Genomic DNA, 18,321 nt, shown 5'->3' on the forward strand with positions numbered 1-18,321 from the left:
TTCCACCTCCCACCATCCACGGATCTAAATCCAAGCCACACACCTGTGGCAAGTTAAGACGCCGTTTTGAGAGTTCAACCCTTCCTGTGAGCAGTGCGTCAGCATTCTATGGCTCAGCATGTCTAATGATTATGTCTAACCTGTTGGGCTTTGGGACCTGGAGAGAATTGAGGAATAAATTAAAGATAGATTTCAGAACATGGCGTTACTTTATGCACCTGGTTTGGTTATGTCTAACTGCAGCAACGGGTTCATACAGGAAGCTATACTGTTTTCACCAAAAACGATCAACTTTCTGCTCTCAGCAGAAAAGGATTAATCTTAAAGTGTTCTGGACTCACAAATAATTAACATTTGAGTGACAAAAATGTTCATTTCATCCTGATACTACCCCACAAGTATCTTCAGAATACTCCCAGTTGTCAGTTTATTAGCTCCACACAGATAAACCCACTGCAGTCTAATACAACAGCTGTGCATTAAATCTCCACCTGAAACTAGTGTATTGATGAGTGGTCACACAGAAAATAAATCAGCAACTATTTTGATGATCCTCCTGAGTCACAGCCACTCCCGCTGTGGCTCAGGAGGTAGAGCAGTCGTCCACTGATCAGGAGGTCGGTGGTTCGATCCCTGGCCTTGGCAGTCCACATGCCAACGTATTCTTGGGCAAGATACTGAGCCCCCAAAATGGCCCCGATGCTGAGCCCTAATTACAGACTGATGACTCAGACAAGTCTCAAGCAGACATGTTAAGATTTGCTGCTTTTAATTGTTATATATGATTGTACACTGAGCTACACAATCTTCTTGAGGTTTGAACTGATGGTGGGATGAGGGGAGACGTGAAGATGCCACCTTGAGCTGCAGGAAATTATAATGATGATTTTTCTATACTTTCTGGCAAAAGATTAATCCATTAATCAAGAAAATGACTGTCAGATGAATCAACTAATCTAACATATAATTTTATGTTCATTTTGGAAGCTGCTGTGGTGCTGTTAAATTTTATTGTAACATTTTTTGTGCTCTCAAAGACATAGATGGGACACGTGCAGCTCTAATACACTATAACAAGTGGCTCCACTTCCATCTGTCAATAAGAATCAGTGTTTCCACAATTTCATAATTTGTTACATCTTTAGAATTTGTCAGATATGTACTGCTGAAGCATGCTAGGATTTCTCTTTCCAGTGACAAGTACTTACAACAGACAGGCTGCAGCCTGAAATGTCAATATATTTTCATGACACAAAGATTTAATGCTCCCTGCTGTTGCTTTTGAGTGTGAAAGACATTGCTATGAAGACACCTGCTTGAATTATCGAATTGGTCAAATTTGTCTCATTTTCAGTCTGTACACCTTTAAAACAAGGCCTTAGTTAATTTAGTGGAGTATATTGCCACCCAGTGGTGAAAGTGACAATGACATTGAACTCATTGCTGATAGTGAAACTATCACTACACCATTTTTAGACCACAATAAGTAGTCTAAAAGTAGCTATAATCTACTCTACAGGCATCAGCTATGAGAAGGTGTTAGTAAGTCTGTGCTGCTATGGGCCATTTATGATACTGATACAACAGACAATACACAGCAGACATGATGACATCTCATAGCAAGACATGTACACGTCACGAAAAACAATAAGGGTGGCTTTGTACCATCTAAATGCCTGGTCAACTACACCAGCAGGCCGTTTTTTCACAGCAGACATTCTGATATGTCATTACAGGAAAAGCACAAGTGTAATTAATGACATCAATGATGGCTGCAATTCATTAAGGTGTCCAATTAACTTTTTTAAGTTGGCCTTAATGTTGTGCATGCTGGTTCAGTGGAACGGTTTACTGAGACATTTCACAGAACTGAGCCCCCACTGAATTTCCCGAATTTTCAGGTGTACTACCTGTTAGTAAGGATGCATTGAAATGCCATCTGCAGCTTTCAGGGGTCTGTAAAAACTGACTTTGGCAGAGAAAAACTTAAGCACGATCTGAGATAACTATGTTACCTACTGCACATTGGAGCTAACAGAGTAACCCACTACTGACTGAGGAAAAAAATAAAAATAAATTCCAGCGTAAATATTATGAGGGGGAGACAAGAATGAGTACTCGCATCTGGCTGGATGCATCAATCTCCACATGCCTATTAAACCCTAATCAGATGCCAACTGTCTAATGGCAGCAGCACTACCTCTAGGTATCGATCTGTGTAAATCAGGATTTGATTAAAAACACCTCCCAATATTATTTGAATAGTCCCCATTTCAAAGAGGAGTTGGGACAGGTGATGAAAGAACTCCAAGTTGGGTGCATATACACTACTCACAAAAAGTTAGGGATATGTGGCTTTTGGGTGAAATCTGTGGAAAATGTAAAAAGTTCACACTACAGTGACATTATATCATGAAAGTAGGACATTTAAGTAAAAGCATGCAATGGTGATTTCCTCATCTCAAACAATTTATTGAAATAAAAGACAGCAACAGGGGTGGGTATACCACAACAAAAAATGTCAATGTCTCAATAACCAGTCATGTGCCCCTGAGCATCAATTACAGCTTGACAAGAACGTCTCATGCTGTTCACAAGTCGACTTATTGTCTACGAAGGCATGGCATCCCACTCTTCTTGATGGGAGGCCCTCAGGTCATTGAGCTTCTGGGGTACAGAGTTACGAGCCTCTACACAGCAACTCAGCTGATCCCATAGGTTTTCTATGGGATTCAGGGTCTGGAGAAAGTGCAGGCCACTCCATTTGAGGTACCCCAGTCTCCAGCAGCCGTTCCCAAATGACGCGACCTCGATGAGCTGGAGCATTGTCGTCCATGAAGATGTAATTAGGCCTGTGTTGTTCATGCAGGGGCACAATGACTGGAATAATGATGTTATTCAGGTAGTATGGGCTTGTCACTTTACCATTCACGATGTGCAGGACAGTTCTGTAAAGATGAGACACACCTGCCCACACTGCAACACCACCACCACCAAAGGCTCATCTGGTGACAACAGTGGTTGATGCATAGCGCTCTCCTTGACGTCTCCAACATCACTGGCGGCCATCATGTCAGCTCAACATGAATCATCTTTCATCAGAGAACAGCACATGCAAGACGATGATGCCTTTGCCTGGTGGTGTGGTCAGGTACTTTTGCAGGTTGTCTAGCATGCAGACCACGCTGAGGTGAACGGTTGCAAATGATCTGACGTGACATTTGGGTGCCTCTCACCTCCCTTAAATGTGCCTGGAGTTGAGTGGCATTCATCATCCGGTTCCCCCAGGGCAGTGTTCACAATGAAGCAGTCATCAGTGTGGGATGTGGCCAAAGGAGGTCCACTTCTATGCCTTTCTGGGACTTTTCCAGTCTCTCTGTATCTCTGTTGCAACCTGCTGATGACACTCTGTGACACCCTAAGCTCAGTGGCCACGGCCCTCGGAGAACATCCTGTTTGAAGCCTCGCAATGACGAGGTACTGTTGATCAGTTGTTAGGTGTCATCTTGGTCTCATGATGTCAAAACGTGAACAGCATGATGAAAAGGACTGTTTAAATACCAATTCTAATGGAACCAGGAAATTTATTGGTCGTTTCATGGATCAAGCACTTTTGTGAATTTTGCGGTTCAGCTCCTTAGAGAACAGCAAGTTGTGCAAAAAGTACTGAAACATTGAACAGTTGGACATGTGCATTCAAAAGTTTAGAGAAGGTCAAATTAAGTTCATCTGTAAAGGTTATAGTGCAGTTTAGGGTCATCCTGAAATTTCACCCGAAAGCCAAATATCCCTAACTTTTTGTGTGTAGTGTATATTACAAAAAACAACTGTGTATCCAATTGTTGCCCGTGCATTGCATAATGACCATGTGGTTATCACATCTCTTTCATTAAACTGGACTGTCTTCAATCAAAACAGACATGGCTGCTTTTACCCGTCAATGGGCACACTCTTTTTTTGTTTAAATGTGCTCTTGAACAAAAGATATATCCACTTCAAATGATTTTAGATATGTCAAAATGTTCTTTTTTTAAATAACACGGTTAACTCCTTCAAGGTTCCAGCTGGTCAATTAAAATCAGTTATGTTGGTCATGACTAAGAGGTCACGCATTGTGTGCTGGCACAAGAAAACGCAAAGGACGACATACTCAACCCTGACTTTCCGTAATCCAACCCCTAATATCTATAATACCTCTGAGTAACTATATCAGGTGGAGAGGAATATGGGCTAAAGGTGGTCTTTGTCAGCCCCTACTGGAAAGCACCAATTATAACAGTGGGGTCTGTCCCAGGAGTGCCTGATAAAGTTACTGTGCTTATGCCAAAAGGTGAAAAAAGCATTCAGTAAACTTGTACCAACATTAAATATCCCCCACCCCCCAAGGGCTGACGTAGTCTTTTTTAAAGGTGATGACATAAAATATATATATAAAATATGATGAAAGACATCTAAAGCTTAATTTGAAACCTCAAAAGCTTCAAAGGAAAAAACAGACATTCGGTGGAATGCTAAGAAAAGCCCAGATAGAACTGAGCCATCTTTAAATAACAGGAATTAAAGATGCCCCAATAGCTCACCTGGTAGAGCGTGCGCTCCACGTAGTCAGGCTGTGTCCTTACCTTTGCTGCATGTCATCCCTACTCTCATCCTGTTCTGCCCAAGTGCCCCAGTAAGCCATGACAGTGAGACAGTGTGACAGCATGCATAATGCCAAGACTCTGAAATGAAGCTGCTAGATGGACTTCAGCCATCATCCATTTTACTATTTATACATGTGCCTTTCCTACATGTCAAAATGTGTTGAGTGAAACATGTCTGTCTAAACACATGGACGATATTGCCCCATGTATCAGTACAGCCATGCTACTGGTGTAACTGTGTGCACTCACGCAGCATGAGGACATCCCAGCTGCCTGGCTGTCTGGCTCTCTCATCCAACTCTGAGGAACTGATGGCTCATTTTGCAGCTCAGGCTCATCATCTATGAATACCACTCCCAGCTCCAGACGCTGCCTTTTACGGCTCTGAGGAACAAACACAAAAACATAACTATGCTAGGCTGCACATTACTCAACCAGTAATATCCAATTTTTTTGACAAAAAAAGAATAATGCCACTTCATTTTCATAACAACAGGATGATGAATTAAAAACACATAAACATTGTGTGAGCAATGCAAACAACAAAAAAAGAGACTGTGCATTTGCATTTATATTATGAATATATATTAGATACAGTTTCAACATGGGGTATTATTGGTAGGTTTTTAAATATACACTGCTGGAAGAGATAATCAGAATGGGACATTTGCAGTGTCACAACCAGTCTGTTGTTGGTGTAGCCATGGCAAACACTAAGGAGACTGAGAAAACTTTAGAAAAACAGAGAGAGGAGGATACTGACTTACTTTGACTAAAGATTTAAGATATCCCTATGAGATCTTTTGTTTCATGATGTTTGATGAGAGAATGTTTGACAGAAGTCTCTTGCACAGCACACCTCTCATGTCACCTTAACATATAATGGTCTGTCACTGACATTATACAGTGTAAATTTCACAATGTAAAGAATTAGGGTACCAATCTAACGATGCACTATAGAGACAAAGAAATACAAAGAAATAAATAAATATTGCGGTTTCACTGCTCTGACTTTTGCGTCTTGGCTTGTGAAACAAAGCCGTTGGATCTAGAATGTGCTGCGATGCCAGTTATCCACTCACTGCTGATGAAGACTCAGCAGTTGACAAAGTCATAGTTGAGTCACTGGTGCTGACTTTTACCTCAGAACAGAAAATAATCCGTTTAGCAATATATTACTATTATTATATTGTTCTAATCTTGTCATAATACCAGGAAACCGGTACATCTTGTCTTTTCATCTTCTTTTACAGACATGATGTATACTACATGTTGCAGTAATTGTGTATTGCATATTGATTCGCCTATATCTCAGTTAATATTGATATGATACCTGTTCTGACGCTATGTACTGTCAGTTATCATCAAATTCTAACTCCAAATATCTCATCAAACACTGCAGGTATTGAAACCTCTTTCTTTTATGTCATGAGGCCAATAAAAAACTAATAAAGGGGACTAATAAAGGAATATTGAATTGAAATGTATGAGTCACCCTGTGAATTCAACATTCAGTAAACTCAGTAGAAATGTATAATAGTGTATGCAAAGCATCAACAACTACCGTGTGTTCAGCAACACGAATGCGTTTCCTGTCTGGCTGGAAGTCGTCGTCTGTCTTGCAGTCAGAGCTGAGGGAAGCCTGGAGCTTCTCAGACAGGCGAGAGGCTATAGACTGTTTCTTTGGCTGTGACTCCTTTGGTAATGGCACTGAAACACACCAAGTGCAACACATTGAAATGTTAGGATTGCGTACAATCTCAATTTAAGTATAGAAATGGCTTCGTGCTGGCTAGCCCTGCTCCTGCAGCTCTGGCTCGTTGTTATACTAACATGTAATTACCTCAGTCTGGTGTAAAGATTCACTGATTGATTGAATAACTTGTGAGATCCCCTGCACCGACTCTCAACTTAAAATTAAAGTTTCTTTCAAAGCCCAATTGCTTTTACAAAGTTGTCAGTTCACTGACTCACTAAAAGCTACAAAGTGAAAAAAGTAAAAAGAGAGCAAACAGTTCATGCTCATCTTTACCTGCAGCTGGCACAAATACCTTGATATCAAAACTATCAAGGCACCCTTCCATGCGCCACTTAATGAGCTCTAAATTGGAACAGGAGCACAGGGGTTTTTTTTTTTTCACCTTTAAGTTCACACCAGTGTTTATTAACACACACAGTCTGTAACAGCATCCCCAGTCCAGGCTTTTTGCTCTTCTTTTGGTAGTTTGTGTCACAGCAGGGAATCGCAGTCAGTCTAGATAGGATTTAATGTCAAAGCATGAATCTTTACAAACTAATCAAATATAACTAGAAATACATAAAATAGTAACAATTTGTATTTGATATTAGAAAAGTCTCCTTATTTGAAATGTCTGCCATTGTGCTAAGGGGGAGACAGGTCCAGGCATGTTTCAGATGCTGCCACAAACAAAATGACAGAGTGTCAGACACTTACTATGTTCAGGTGCTGGAGGTGGAGGCTGTGACGGCTCTTTGCAGGGTGACACAGTGAGGTCCACAACAGCAGGTTGGGCTGCTGCTGTAGCTGTGGTCCCGTTGGCTCTGCTGTGGCACACACAGTGACAGGGGGCGGCGACACCTGACTTCTTCTGGTCTCCACAGTTTTTATCTGACTGACTCTTGTCCCCCCCGGGGCTCCCTCGTTCCAGCGGCTTAGCTGTCAGCAGACATGGAAACACAGATGTAACTATCAGTGAGACTGACTCTCAGTCGGTCACATCAACAAAGTCAGAAGATATTTACAAAGAAGGAAATAGTAAGAAAGAAAAATATTTGTACTGTGAATATTTTTAACAGTTAACTGCTTTATATGCCATTTTTAATTATTATTATTACAATGACAAATATTCAAGACCTACCTAGTCTCACATCACTCAATAGATATTGTAAAAATATATCATCCAGCTTAAGGTTACAGGTCGCAGTTTATGAAAACCTGAATGAGAAACTGAAAGCATCCATGTGATACCTGCCTGTGTAAAACAGACTTGTGCTCTTCTTAATCTGTGCACAGGAGCTTTTCATTTTGTTTGAGGACAGCAGTGAGTCCTCCTGACTTACCAAACTGAGCCCGCTGCCAGCCCAGAGCCGAGCAGAGCAAGGCCAAGCTCTTTCCACTTCCTGTGGGGCTCTCCAGCAAACAGTGCTGCCCAGAGTTCAGCCCTCGTATGATCTGCAGACAAAACACACGGTCAGTTAACTGCCTCTGTGGTTACCTTCTATGTAATGTCTGGAAAGTCTGGAAAAAAGTAAATACTGTGATAATTAAAGCGGACTGGTTGAATTTAACATTACTGCATATATCTGCATATATACTGTAAAGTCTGACAGGAGCACGAAGGAAGGACCTGCAGTCTCCTTCACACACCACGGGTGAAGCAGCCTATGACTGAGGAGCTGCCCAGAGCTGTCAGTGTCCTGCATGGGGTGGACATGTTCTCCATCAGGGATGATAGCATAGCCATCATTCTCCTTTCTCACCCACCACCTCCACTGAGTCGAAAGGGCATTATTTGAGGGTTTGTACACATCACATTCAAGAGAGGCTACTGGCGAGAGAGACCATTGGTAGGAGAGGGCGATTATGAAAATGGATGGGAGAGATAATACAAACACAGTCATTGTCTTGTGTTTCTGCACCTCTTGGGTGTGCTTATGCTTGGTAGATTCGGCACTTTTCCCTCCATGTGATACACTAAGGCACAAAAAACAAAAAACTTTCTGGCAGGTACTCCATCCCTCTCAAGTTCATCCATCTTCTTGTTTTATTGGCGAGTGAATCATTTCTCATCACTAGATGTTACACAGGAAAGTAGCAAACACATCAAATAGGTTCAGTAGTTATGGCTCCCATCAACATCACAGCCAGGAGTGCAGCAGGAAAAAAGGGTACAATGCAGGAGAATCATGCGAAAAATAGGAGGGTTGACTGGACCGAACATGGTATTTAACATACTGCATCAATCTGTGTCATTACACAGAGATACATGAGTTTAGATCTACGATGACATTCAATGTGCTAACTCTAAATTGCATAAAAACGTGTGTGTTGTGTTGTTGTGTGACTTTATCTTTCCACAGTGTGATAAACTGGCAGTTCGTAGGATATACTCAGCTTCTAACCCACTGTGAGTTGGAACAAGCTCCAGCATGAGCAGGTAGAGATTCACTGGTTTGTTTATGTGACAAATATTCTGTACAAGATGGCTGAGACGTCACCAAAGCTGACACACCTGTATCCCACAACTACGTAATTGACTTCCTTACTGCATACTTTCAGAGGGTGCTTTTCATTACATTTAATTGTGCCTCCTCGTCTCCTCTCTCCTTCGTCGACCCGGAAGTCGTTTCCCCTCCGCCATGATGAAGGATCTTCCAATTGCTTAAATGCACCTGAAGGAGACGAGGAGCGAGGAGAGAGGAGGCTTCTGAAGGAGATCAGAGTGAGGATACACCGGTGTAGCCTACGCGGAAGTCTTTTATTATTTAAGGGGCGTGTCGTATGTGGCACACGTTTGAATCATGGCGGGAGCAGGTCTTCACAAATGTTATCTTGATTCTTGTTTCAACTGTGTCCTTTTAACAATTGTAAAAAAATTCTTGGTATATTGCGGTTTTTTAAAGCAAGGCTACACGGATATTGGTTTAATCTACCACACAGCCGTCCTCTGTTATGCCTCTAACGGCATATAATTGAAACCTCATCAATAGCAATCAGGAGTAGAACAGTCTGACTGCAGATCTGACCATAATATCACGTTTTACAGCTTTTACAGCTGTGCAAACGTCATCAGTAATTGACGTCGCTTCGGACTGACGCTGTGGAGCGAGGATTTTTCATTTCGGAGTTTCGTTTCCTCCGTCCTCACGCCCCTTCCTCGCATCCCTCTTTCATGTCCTCGCTGGGCGGAGCTAAGACGCCAGGAGAGGAAGCGAGTGGAGGAGACGAGGATGAAAAGCACCCAGAGATACCAGTGAGACGTTCAAATAATTCCCTATAAATCGTAAAATAGGATGTCACTCACTGAATTCATCATTGCCAGCTGGGATGGATACGCCTTGCACGGGAAGTTGATCTTCACCCCTCCAATGGTGTATTTCACCGCAGGTGTAGCCATGGTTGTCTGTCCCCGCTGCACGAGGATCTTTTAAAGTAAAAGAAACACGTGATAGATCTTACATTAGACACCGTTCTGTATTATACAGACATGTTCAATGCAATGTGAGTAAAGCCCATGTCAGTTACTGGAACTCATTAACTCACGAGCCAAGATACTGTAACAGACGACTAACAGACTTAACTAACACAGTTTATTAACTAATTCGTCTAACAAACGTTACTTTCCACTTGTTTGCTGTCTGTGTTCATCTAAAGTCGTCACCTACCTGAGACTTCAGTCACTCGTTAGCTATTACTGACCTAGCAAGAACTCACGCTAATGCTACATTTTCCACCGATTCTTTGATTTGCTGTGCTATCCATAACCAATGTTTAAACTGGTGACACTGGTCAAAGAGTATAAGAAACTAATTCGGCGAACACACGCTGTTCACTGTAACTGACTCTCTTCATGATTCTTCCCGCTCTGAAAAATCACATTCGGGAACACCACAGGAAGTTAGCCCCATTACACATTAGAGCTTCCAACAATCGCTTTCAAAATAAAATAATCGCGAAACATCCCTGGATTGGAAGCGTCATACAATGCGTTGCAAGTAAAAGCACATTTGCCTTCTAAAAATCATTTGGAGCAATATGGTCTTCATGCTGCAAGCTTTTACTGGGTATGTAACGATACTAATACTTATAACAAGATAGTGGCAATTTTTACACTTTTATTTATATTTCTTGTGATCTTCCGGTTACATTGGGCAGCAATCATAGTTGCAACTTGACTTTTGACGAGCAGCGCAACGGAACTTCCGTTGTACACATCCGCGTCGGGCTCGGCCTGTGACCTCTTGATAGGATAAAATCTCAATGGAAAAATGCATCTTTGCCTGGGGACATATTGAGGGGGTGGCGATGAGAAAAGAAAATACATTTAGTACAGGACTGTGCCAAATTAGGATGATGTATAGAAGTGTAAATGACATGATAACATTATGCTTGTAGTAAAGTATTAAAAAAAAGCACAAATGTACTCATGACAAGAGGAATTAAGAAAACAAACTTATGAGGACATGACAGATGCAAGAATGCAAAAAAATGTTTTTCATGACTTTACTTCAGAGAGCTTTTTATTTAAATAGGTTAATTTCCAGATAAGTGTTTTTCACATTTACACTGTACACATGCATTTATGCTGTTAGCACAGCAACAGAGTAAATGAGTGGACTACTCAAAAATAATATATAAAAATCATACAGGGATCCCAAGCCAGGTAATGGACTGTATTTGCAACTTGTAAAACATGAGCATCATCATTCCTCCAACACTGCCAATCAACACTACAATATTTTTGAACCAATCCATAATGCTACAAATTCCTGTGAGCAATTGCACTTAGCTTAATGAAAACACATCATCATCATGTAACAAGGTTCTTCAAAGACTGAGACATCTATCTCATCTGTGTCATTATTCTCTCACAGAGAATGTTTCTCATCTGAATCATACACTGTTGTGTAACTAAAACATTAGCTGTAAAAGAGGGCACAGCCATGTTCTGCAAACTCGATTCAAAAGAATGAAGATTCCCTTCTATTTGCTGGAGTTAATATCGTTTTTGTCCTCAAACATTTTTTTAGTTTACTCGTGTAGGCATCCATTCCTAACTGCATCGTTTTCATTTTCAGGCAAAAACAAAAACTCCCTTCTCAAAGACAATTAAGGTCACCATAACAGTGCAAAAATATTGTCTTACAAAGTCCATGCAGAGTGTATTTACTCACAAATGAGCCTTGTGCATACATCAGTAACACAGTAACAAAACAACTGCAGCTGCAGCATGGAGGGACAATGGCTTAGATAAGGGGAAAGTTAAAGAAACCTCTCAATCAGCCTCAATTATTATTGTCTTGTTGTAAACAAGATAAAACAAGGATGCAGGGTGGACTGATGATGAAAGACAGTCCCCTGCCTGTAGGGACCAGCATGCTTGTGAAAGAGTATTTTTCTTATTTCACAGATGTATCGCCAAACATAGACTGCATGGCATCACTGATACCTCCAGTGTCACCACAATGGAAGTCTGGCAGCACAAAATGATCATTAATGTTGTTTGTAAACATCAGGTTTTGTGTTGGTCCCTCAGAACCAAAGGAAGTCTTAGTTTTCCAGCTACCTGCACATTCAGCAAACACAGAGGCAGAAATCTATCATTGTAAAGACAGACACAACAACCTCTGCAAAAGCTTCTGCACAGCAGAGGGCTGTTGAAAGGCAATTCTCAGAAACACAGAAAGTCATTATCTAATGTATGAATGGGTGGAGCAGGCTCACACAAGTCAAGACACCAAAAAAACTCAACCGTAATGCTTCATCATAAATTACAACAATGTAAGATGATTGAAAGAGTGGATCTATCCCTTAAGATGTACTGTGCAATTAAAACTTTAAAACACCTTCCATATCTTGAAACTTCACCAAGGGCAGATGTGTTATGGCAAATACATACTGTCAAAGAAAAAATGCTACAGACACTTAGTACATATATTTATATATCAATATACACAATGTAGTAGCTTATGGTTTGTGACTGTAGCAGCACCTTCAGTTTATATTCAAGACAAATCTCCAGTGATAAAGTAAAATGATAAGAATTAAAATACATAAATATTTTTAAACACAGGGTGTGCACACAATGGTATAGTGAGAGTGAGGAGGAGATGACAACTGAGGTGGAATTCTTTTTTTCATCATTGTACAATAAAAGAATGTATAAAAAATATAGATTTATTCTAAATGAACAGTTTGTCTTACTTTTCAATATCCATCTAGAAAATGCATTATATTTACACCGGCATCACTGCTTATACTTATTTCTTAACTGTGACCAGGAAGAGCTGAAATAAGATACAAATCAAAAATCTGATTGTGTAGAAGACGGTAATCAGCATTTCAGGGGGGAATTTTGGAAATCAGGAAAATGAGCACTTTTCCAAAAAAGCCCTAAGTTGTCAAAGGAGTACTGTATTGTTGCTGAACAAGAAGACAGGTCTTTCCACAAGCTCTGGATCAAGGTTGGATTGAATTGTGAGAATGTGCAGGAGGGCCACAAGTGACAAGACCGACAGTGGGAGGCAGCAGGCTGATGTATCCGTGCGTGTTTCAGCATACACACACTGTGGTCTTATTGTGCTGCTGGAGAATTGGGGAGACGTTATTGGACTCCTTCTGTTTCTTCTCTACATTGTGTTGGGCTAGTGGCAGCCTGTCGGCAGTCCTGCGCCGTGCCTTCTTAGCTGACTGGCCTGATGATGGTGATGATGATCGGTTGATAGTTCTTTTGTTGTTGGGTGCCCTGCTGCCAACTGTCCTGTCAGTGGGACTGGACTGACTGGGAAGCTCAGCACTACTGTTTGGACACAGTGGAGTCAGAGTGAATGGGTCAGACAGATCCATGTGGTATAGGCTGTTGCTTCCTGATAATCCATCCCGTCGCTCCAAGGCAGGGAGGAATTCACACATGGCAGAGGGAGAGTCTTCTTCAGGAGGGCGCTGCAAGAGAACAGGTTAAAAAAACTTCAGCACCTGGCCAACCATCTGAATTTTCAGAGCCTTTACTATTGGCTCTCTCTATTATTGGGGTTGATTTATATAATCTGGTCAAATAACAGTAACATGTTGTCCAGCAAAATTAAACCATGTAAGAAAGTGTTAAAGGTTTTGTTTTTTGTTTTTTTTACACTCCCCAGTAATGCCTCACATCCACATGTGGTTCATTATTTGGCGGTATTTGGGTGCAAAAAAATTAGTTTTTACAAAAAGAGTGTGTCGTGTGAATTTTGTGCTGCATTTGTGTCATCCTGGCCTCACCTGAAGGAGAGGAGTGTCAGCACGGGATATGGAGGTGGGAGGACACTGGGAGACCTTGGCTAAGTCGAGCAGCACCTCCTCATGGTGCAAGGTGTCCTTGGAGGACCCGGGCTCCAGCAAGGCGATTACGATGGCGCTGGTGTTGTCAGCACGCAACATGCGCTGGCGCCATCGCAACAGAGCATGGCTGACCAGCTGCCGGGCACTTGATACCCCACATGGAGCCTGCAGCATGGAAGGCTGTTATTACACTGATTTGATATGAGGTTGACATTTCTCTGAGACTATCAATCAAGTATCGTTTTAGAGCCTTTTGCTCATGTTTGTTGAGCTAACCTTTAGTCAATCTACAACAGACCTTAAAGCAGGCAGGAGGAAGCCATTCATCTACTGTATAGTGATCCAAAATGATAACTGCAACACAGTAACCCACCCATAACACAATCAAGTCTTTGCAAATGTAGCGTTCCACTCACCATTGCCTCGTCGTTGTTCTGACACATGGAGATAGCCTCTTGAGGTGGCACCATGTTCCACAGACCGTCACTGCCCAAGATGATGTAGCGGTGTTTTCTTGGGTCAAGGGTCACCACACTAGTGTCTGGCTCAGGAGAAACCACAAACTCCCCACTATAGAAGTCATAGCTCCACAGATCACCTGTTGCAGAGAAAAGAAACTTAGCTGAAGGCACCACTGTTTTTAGACTCAGACTATCTATGATGACTGGTTGGGACCCATTTTTTTGTTGTATCAACTGGGTAGCAGAAAGCTCTAAGCACGATGTTCGTGAATGCAAAGAAATCAAAAGTCAGTAATAAAGGGGTTATTATAGACTCAAGACCTGGGGTAATGTTGAGGACCAAAAACTCTGGAATGATCTACACTCATTTGTCCTACACCTCTGATAACTGATAGTTCTTTCCGATGAGCATTAATTTACAAAAGTGAGGGTTTTATGGTTTTGTAGTTTGATAATTTTTTCGTGGTCAGAGAAAAATAACTAGATAATTCTAGTAATTCATTTGTGCTACCTTCCAAACAGGTTATTCACTGAGATTACTGTGATTGCTGCTTTTCCTACCGAGAGCTCGGGCTACCGCCAAGAAAGGTATCTGGTCAATGACAGTGCTCCGACGGACTGGGCCGTTGTGACTCAGCCTCGGTCTCTTCCAGACCACCCGGTTCACTCCAGATTTCTTGATCACACTGTTAACAGATAGAGAAGGGGAGAGAAGAGAGAGGCTGCTACTTACGTCACGCAAAGAATGCACAAATTCAAAAAAAAAACAGTTTTAGACATAATGGGTGGACTGTAAAAACAAGAATTACACTTAGCAGCCAGGTAATAACTTACACTGAAATAAACTAATGCTGTCTAATCCATCATCCCACCTTCATCCGGGTTATGGTGTTCAATATTTGTTTAAAGTGTTTTCGAGAGGTGTTGATTCAACTCTGTTTATTTTGGAGGCAGTTTCCACTGACCCTTTTGACAAAAATGATCTTTTACACAAAGGTTTCCAATTATTGCAGTTTAGTTAAAAACAGGATTTAAATCAGGGGTGTGGAGCCTTTTTCCTATCAAGGGACATTTTTTACGGTGTCCTTCAAGAGCCAAACTCAGTGGCACCCCCCGAAATTTTTTATAGGGGTGGCACACACAGGGGGGTCACTGGTGATTGGTTACTTTGCATATGTGGTGAAGGGATGCTCATACAGTTATTTGCCACATACATCACGCTAACTTCTGCATTGACTAGAACTGCCTCTCTGTGGTGAGGATGATGTCAGATGGTAATGATGACGATCATGATAATCGCAGCCATTTTCCAGGTTTGGGTCTGTCTTTCTTGAGCAGATCTGAGTCTTTGCAACAGTTAGTTTTGAAAAGAGCTGCTCACAGTGGGAGATCAAAGATTTTATGATGTTGGTTGTCAGGCACATCAGCTAGTTCCACATTAAACAACGTTGCAAATATGTTCAGCTCCGTTTGTTTACATTCATGTCCTGAAACCTCTCACCAAATGCCAGGTTGTTGTCAAGCTACCCAGGAGCCTGTCACTACTAAAACATCAGTACACATGCCACAGACAGTACAAAAAACATTATCCTCTGAGGCTGATAACATTTTGACATGCTACTGTACAAAAGAGATGCCCCTTGGTTACAGTTGCTTCTTTGTCATACATAGGGGGTGGTGGAGGTGCTGAATCTTGAGAATGAATAAGCTGTCACAACAGTTTGATCCAATGTAGGTCCCTGTGGCAGTTAAATCGTTGCAAGTTCTGACAGGAAATCTTCAATTGAAAAGTTTTCTTTTGTGGAGAGTTACGGTTATGTGTCCTGAGCGATGACGTGCTGGCCATGCTTCAAAAACACCCTTTCCAACGCAATAAGTATGTTATATGAAACACAGCATTCTATTCATTACAGTATTACAACTTACTGTTTTCCTTTTATATATTCCTATTCTATTTTATTTAAAGCCTATTTTATTGTACTTTACTGTTATTATTATTTATTATTCTTATTTGTGTAGTAGCACCATGAAGTCACGAGGAATGACATTTTGTTCAGTTGTGTACTATGTATACGGATTAATGGCAATGAACAAACCTGAAACTTGAACATTACTAAAATTAATATCATGTTTAAATAAAATGCAAAGACAGGGCATCTTGTGGGTTAATCCTTACCTCCCTCCCAGACCTTCAATACGCTCCCTCTCTCTGGGTAATTCTGGTTTGTGATCTTGTGTGACTTCCACAGCTCTGATGAATGGGACTGAGGGGTCATCCTGGACCCCTAGAACCACTGCAGAGTCCCCAACATGTGCTACATACATGCGGTTGCCTCGGATGACCACTACGCTGGCTGTAGTGCCTGATGTGCTTGGAAGGCCCGTAAGTGTCTTTGGCCATTCAGCTAAGAACATGAAAGAGAGAAAATGAACATATTTTATTAGCAGAAACCAGTTGGTGCTAAGGAACTGCTTATTGCATATGCAAAACACTATAACATTAAGGGCAGTTCGTCGGACGTAGATTGTCCTGGAGCAAGTATGTCCAATGTAATCAAAACCAGTCATGCGCTTCACAGACACTGTGTGTAGACACAAGCTGTAACACAGCTAACATGCCCAGGCATATCCAGGCAGTCACCTGAGCAGACTGCCGGTGTCTACATACATAGCACACATTAACGATTTTTTTTAACGATTCTCGAGGTTTTGTGATGGGTAATAACAAAATACTGAAGTAGAGTCCAAGAAAATGATAAAGTATCGTCCGACTTCTACACCGAAAATAACTTCTGAACATACGTCTGAACTGATAACGTAATGTTAGTGTGTGTTCACTGTGTCCGCTTTGTTTGGAGTCAAGCCGGGAGCCGTTAGCTCTGTTGCCTTTGGTTGCTAAAACTATTAGCCCCACAAATCATGTTGTATTTAAATAGCAAAACAGTAGCAAATAGTAAGAATGGTACCAGTGAATTTACTTTAGGTAGGACAGACATAAGTTAGCTGTGCGCCACAGTCCACGAAGTAAAAACTTTCAGGGTGGAACGTAAACATTAGGCCACAGAGGGCAGTCTAATTATGAGGTCTGGCATGGTGGTCGTACTAAATATTACTGTAACAGGGGGAGGGACAGACATGTGGTAAACGGCCCCTATTGACAGCTGATAACGTTATGTCATCATTTAGTAACGTGTTAGTATACTTACGCAGCTTTTTCCACATAGCGTGGTGGCAGGCGACAAATCCTTTGCGTATAGCGGAGCAAACATCCCGGTCACAGTCTGACCAGAACCCCCGCTGCTTCTTCATGAACTCCCACAAATAGTCTCGTGCAAACTGCGCAGCCTCGCGACCCCCGTGCCCGTCGAACACAGCGAAAAACGCGACGGAACGGCGGGAACGACTCGCAGTGCTCGACTCTGCTCGCGGCGGGCTCTGCCCTCCCTTTAAAGATATTTCCACAGATATACTTTGGTCTTCCGCTCGTACAGATTCACAAGACACATCTAAAACATGCGAGGACTCCATGGTTTCTTCATTGTGGTCTGGATGCATGTCGCCGGCCGGAGAACGGACCATACAGTCTCCCCCGCTGCTATATTCTGGCTCACCCAGCGTCGGCTCATCTTCTCCCGGCTCGGGCTCTACTATGACCTCGGTCACATCTTCCATGTATTTCCTGCCTCCTTGGTCGGTAAAAACACTCACTCGCATCAATAATGCATTTTCCATGGCTCCAGAAATAAGTTCCCCTCAAATCTTTCGACACTGTCACCATATAAAAATATAGAAGAGTACAGTTAAATGCAGCGCGGCGCCCTGCCTTTGTTTATGTTCGAGCGTAGTAGGCATGCTCAAACGTGTTGACGTCAGAGTCGATCTTCTTCTAGCACGTGGACGTGGCAGCGCCAATGCAGCTGTTGCCCTCTAGCGGGTTCTATTGAAAACACAAAATAAAAAAGGAATTAAAGGAGGGAAATTGGTCCAATTAAATTCACTGCGAAGGCCTCTATGAATAAAATAGACAAGCTACAGCAGGAACACAAATTCATTGTGATTAAAATGAAAGGGCTCATATTCATTCATCTTCTATACCGACTATCGCTTTCAGGATTGCGGGAAGGGGGGTGGGGGGGTGGCTGGAGCCTATCCCAGC

General features: G+C 41.9%; 2 protein-coding genes across 2 annotated transcripts in view; both read right to left on the bottom strand.

The window, feature by feature from the left end:
* The window catches only part of brip1 (BRCA1 interacting helicase 1), a 48,096-nt gene extending 37,825 nt beyond the window's left edge, over positions 1 to 10,271 (bottom strand). The window contains exons 1-6 of the mRNA XM_070970428.1: positions 10,050 to 10,271; positions 9,689 to 9,808; positions 7,725 to 7,836; positions 7,099 to 7,320; positions 6,208 to 6,353; positions 4,893 to 5,027 (exon numbers count right to left, since the gene is read on the bottom strand). Coding sequence (XP_070826529.1) covers positions 4,893 to 5,027; positions 6,208 to 6,353; positions 7,099 to 7,320; positions 7,725 to 7,836; positions 9,689 to 9,781 — 708 coding nt within the window. The 5' untranslated portion in view covers positions 9,782 to 9,808; positions 10,050 to 10,271. The remainder of the gene's footprint in view (positions 1 to 4,892; positions 5,028 to 6,207; positions 6,354 to 7,098; positions 7,321 to 7,724; positions 7,837 to 9,688; positions 9,809 to 10,049) is intronic.
* A 609-nt stretch (positions 10,272 to 10,880) lies between these two features.
* Positions 10,881 to 18,053, bottom strand: ppm1da (protein phosphatase, Mg2+/Mn2+ dependent, 1Da). The gene is made up of 6 exons (XM_070969926.1): positions 17,372 to 18,053; positions 16,342 to 16,570; positions 14,727 to 14,851; positions 14,121 to 14,302; positions 13,645 to 13,869; positions 10,881 to 13,326 (listed from the first exon to the last, which is right to left on the bottom strand). The coding sequence occupies exons 1-6, from the start codon at positions 17,895 to 17,897 to the stop codon at positions 12,937 to 12,939; spliced, it is 1,677 nt and encodes a 558-aa protein (XP_070826027.1). The 5' UTR covers positions 17,898 to 18,053; the 3' UTR covers positions 10,881 to 12,936.
* Positions 18,054 to 18,321: the final 268 nt, after the last annotated feature.

Source organism: Chaetodon trifascialis, chromosome 9, assembly GCF_039877785.1.
Source record: "Chaetodon trifascialis isolate fChaTrf1 chromosome 9, fChaTrf1.hap1, whole genome shotgun sequence".
NCBI lineage: Eukaryota > Metazoa > Chordata > Actinopteri > Chaetodontiformes > Chaetodontidae > Chaetodon > Chaetodon trifascialis.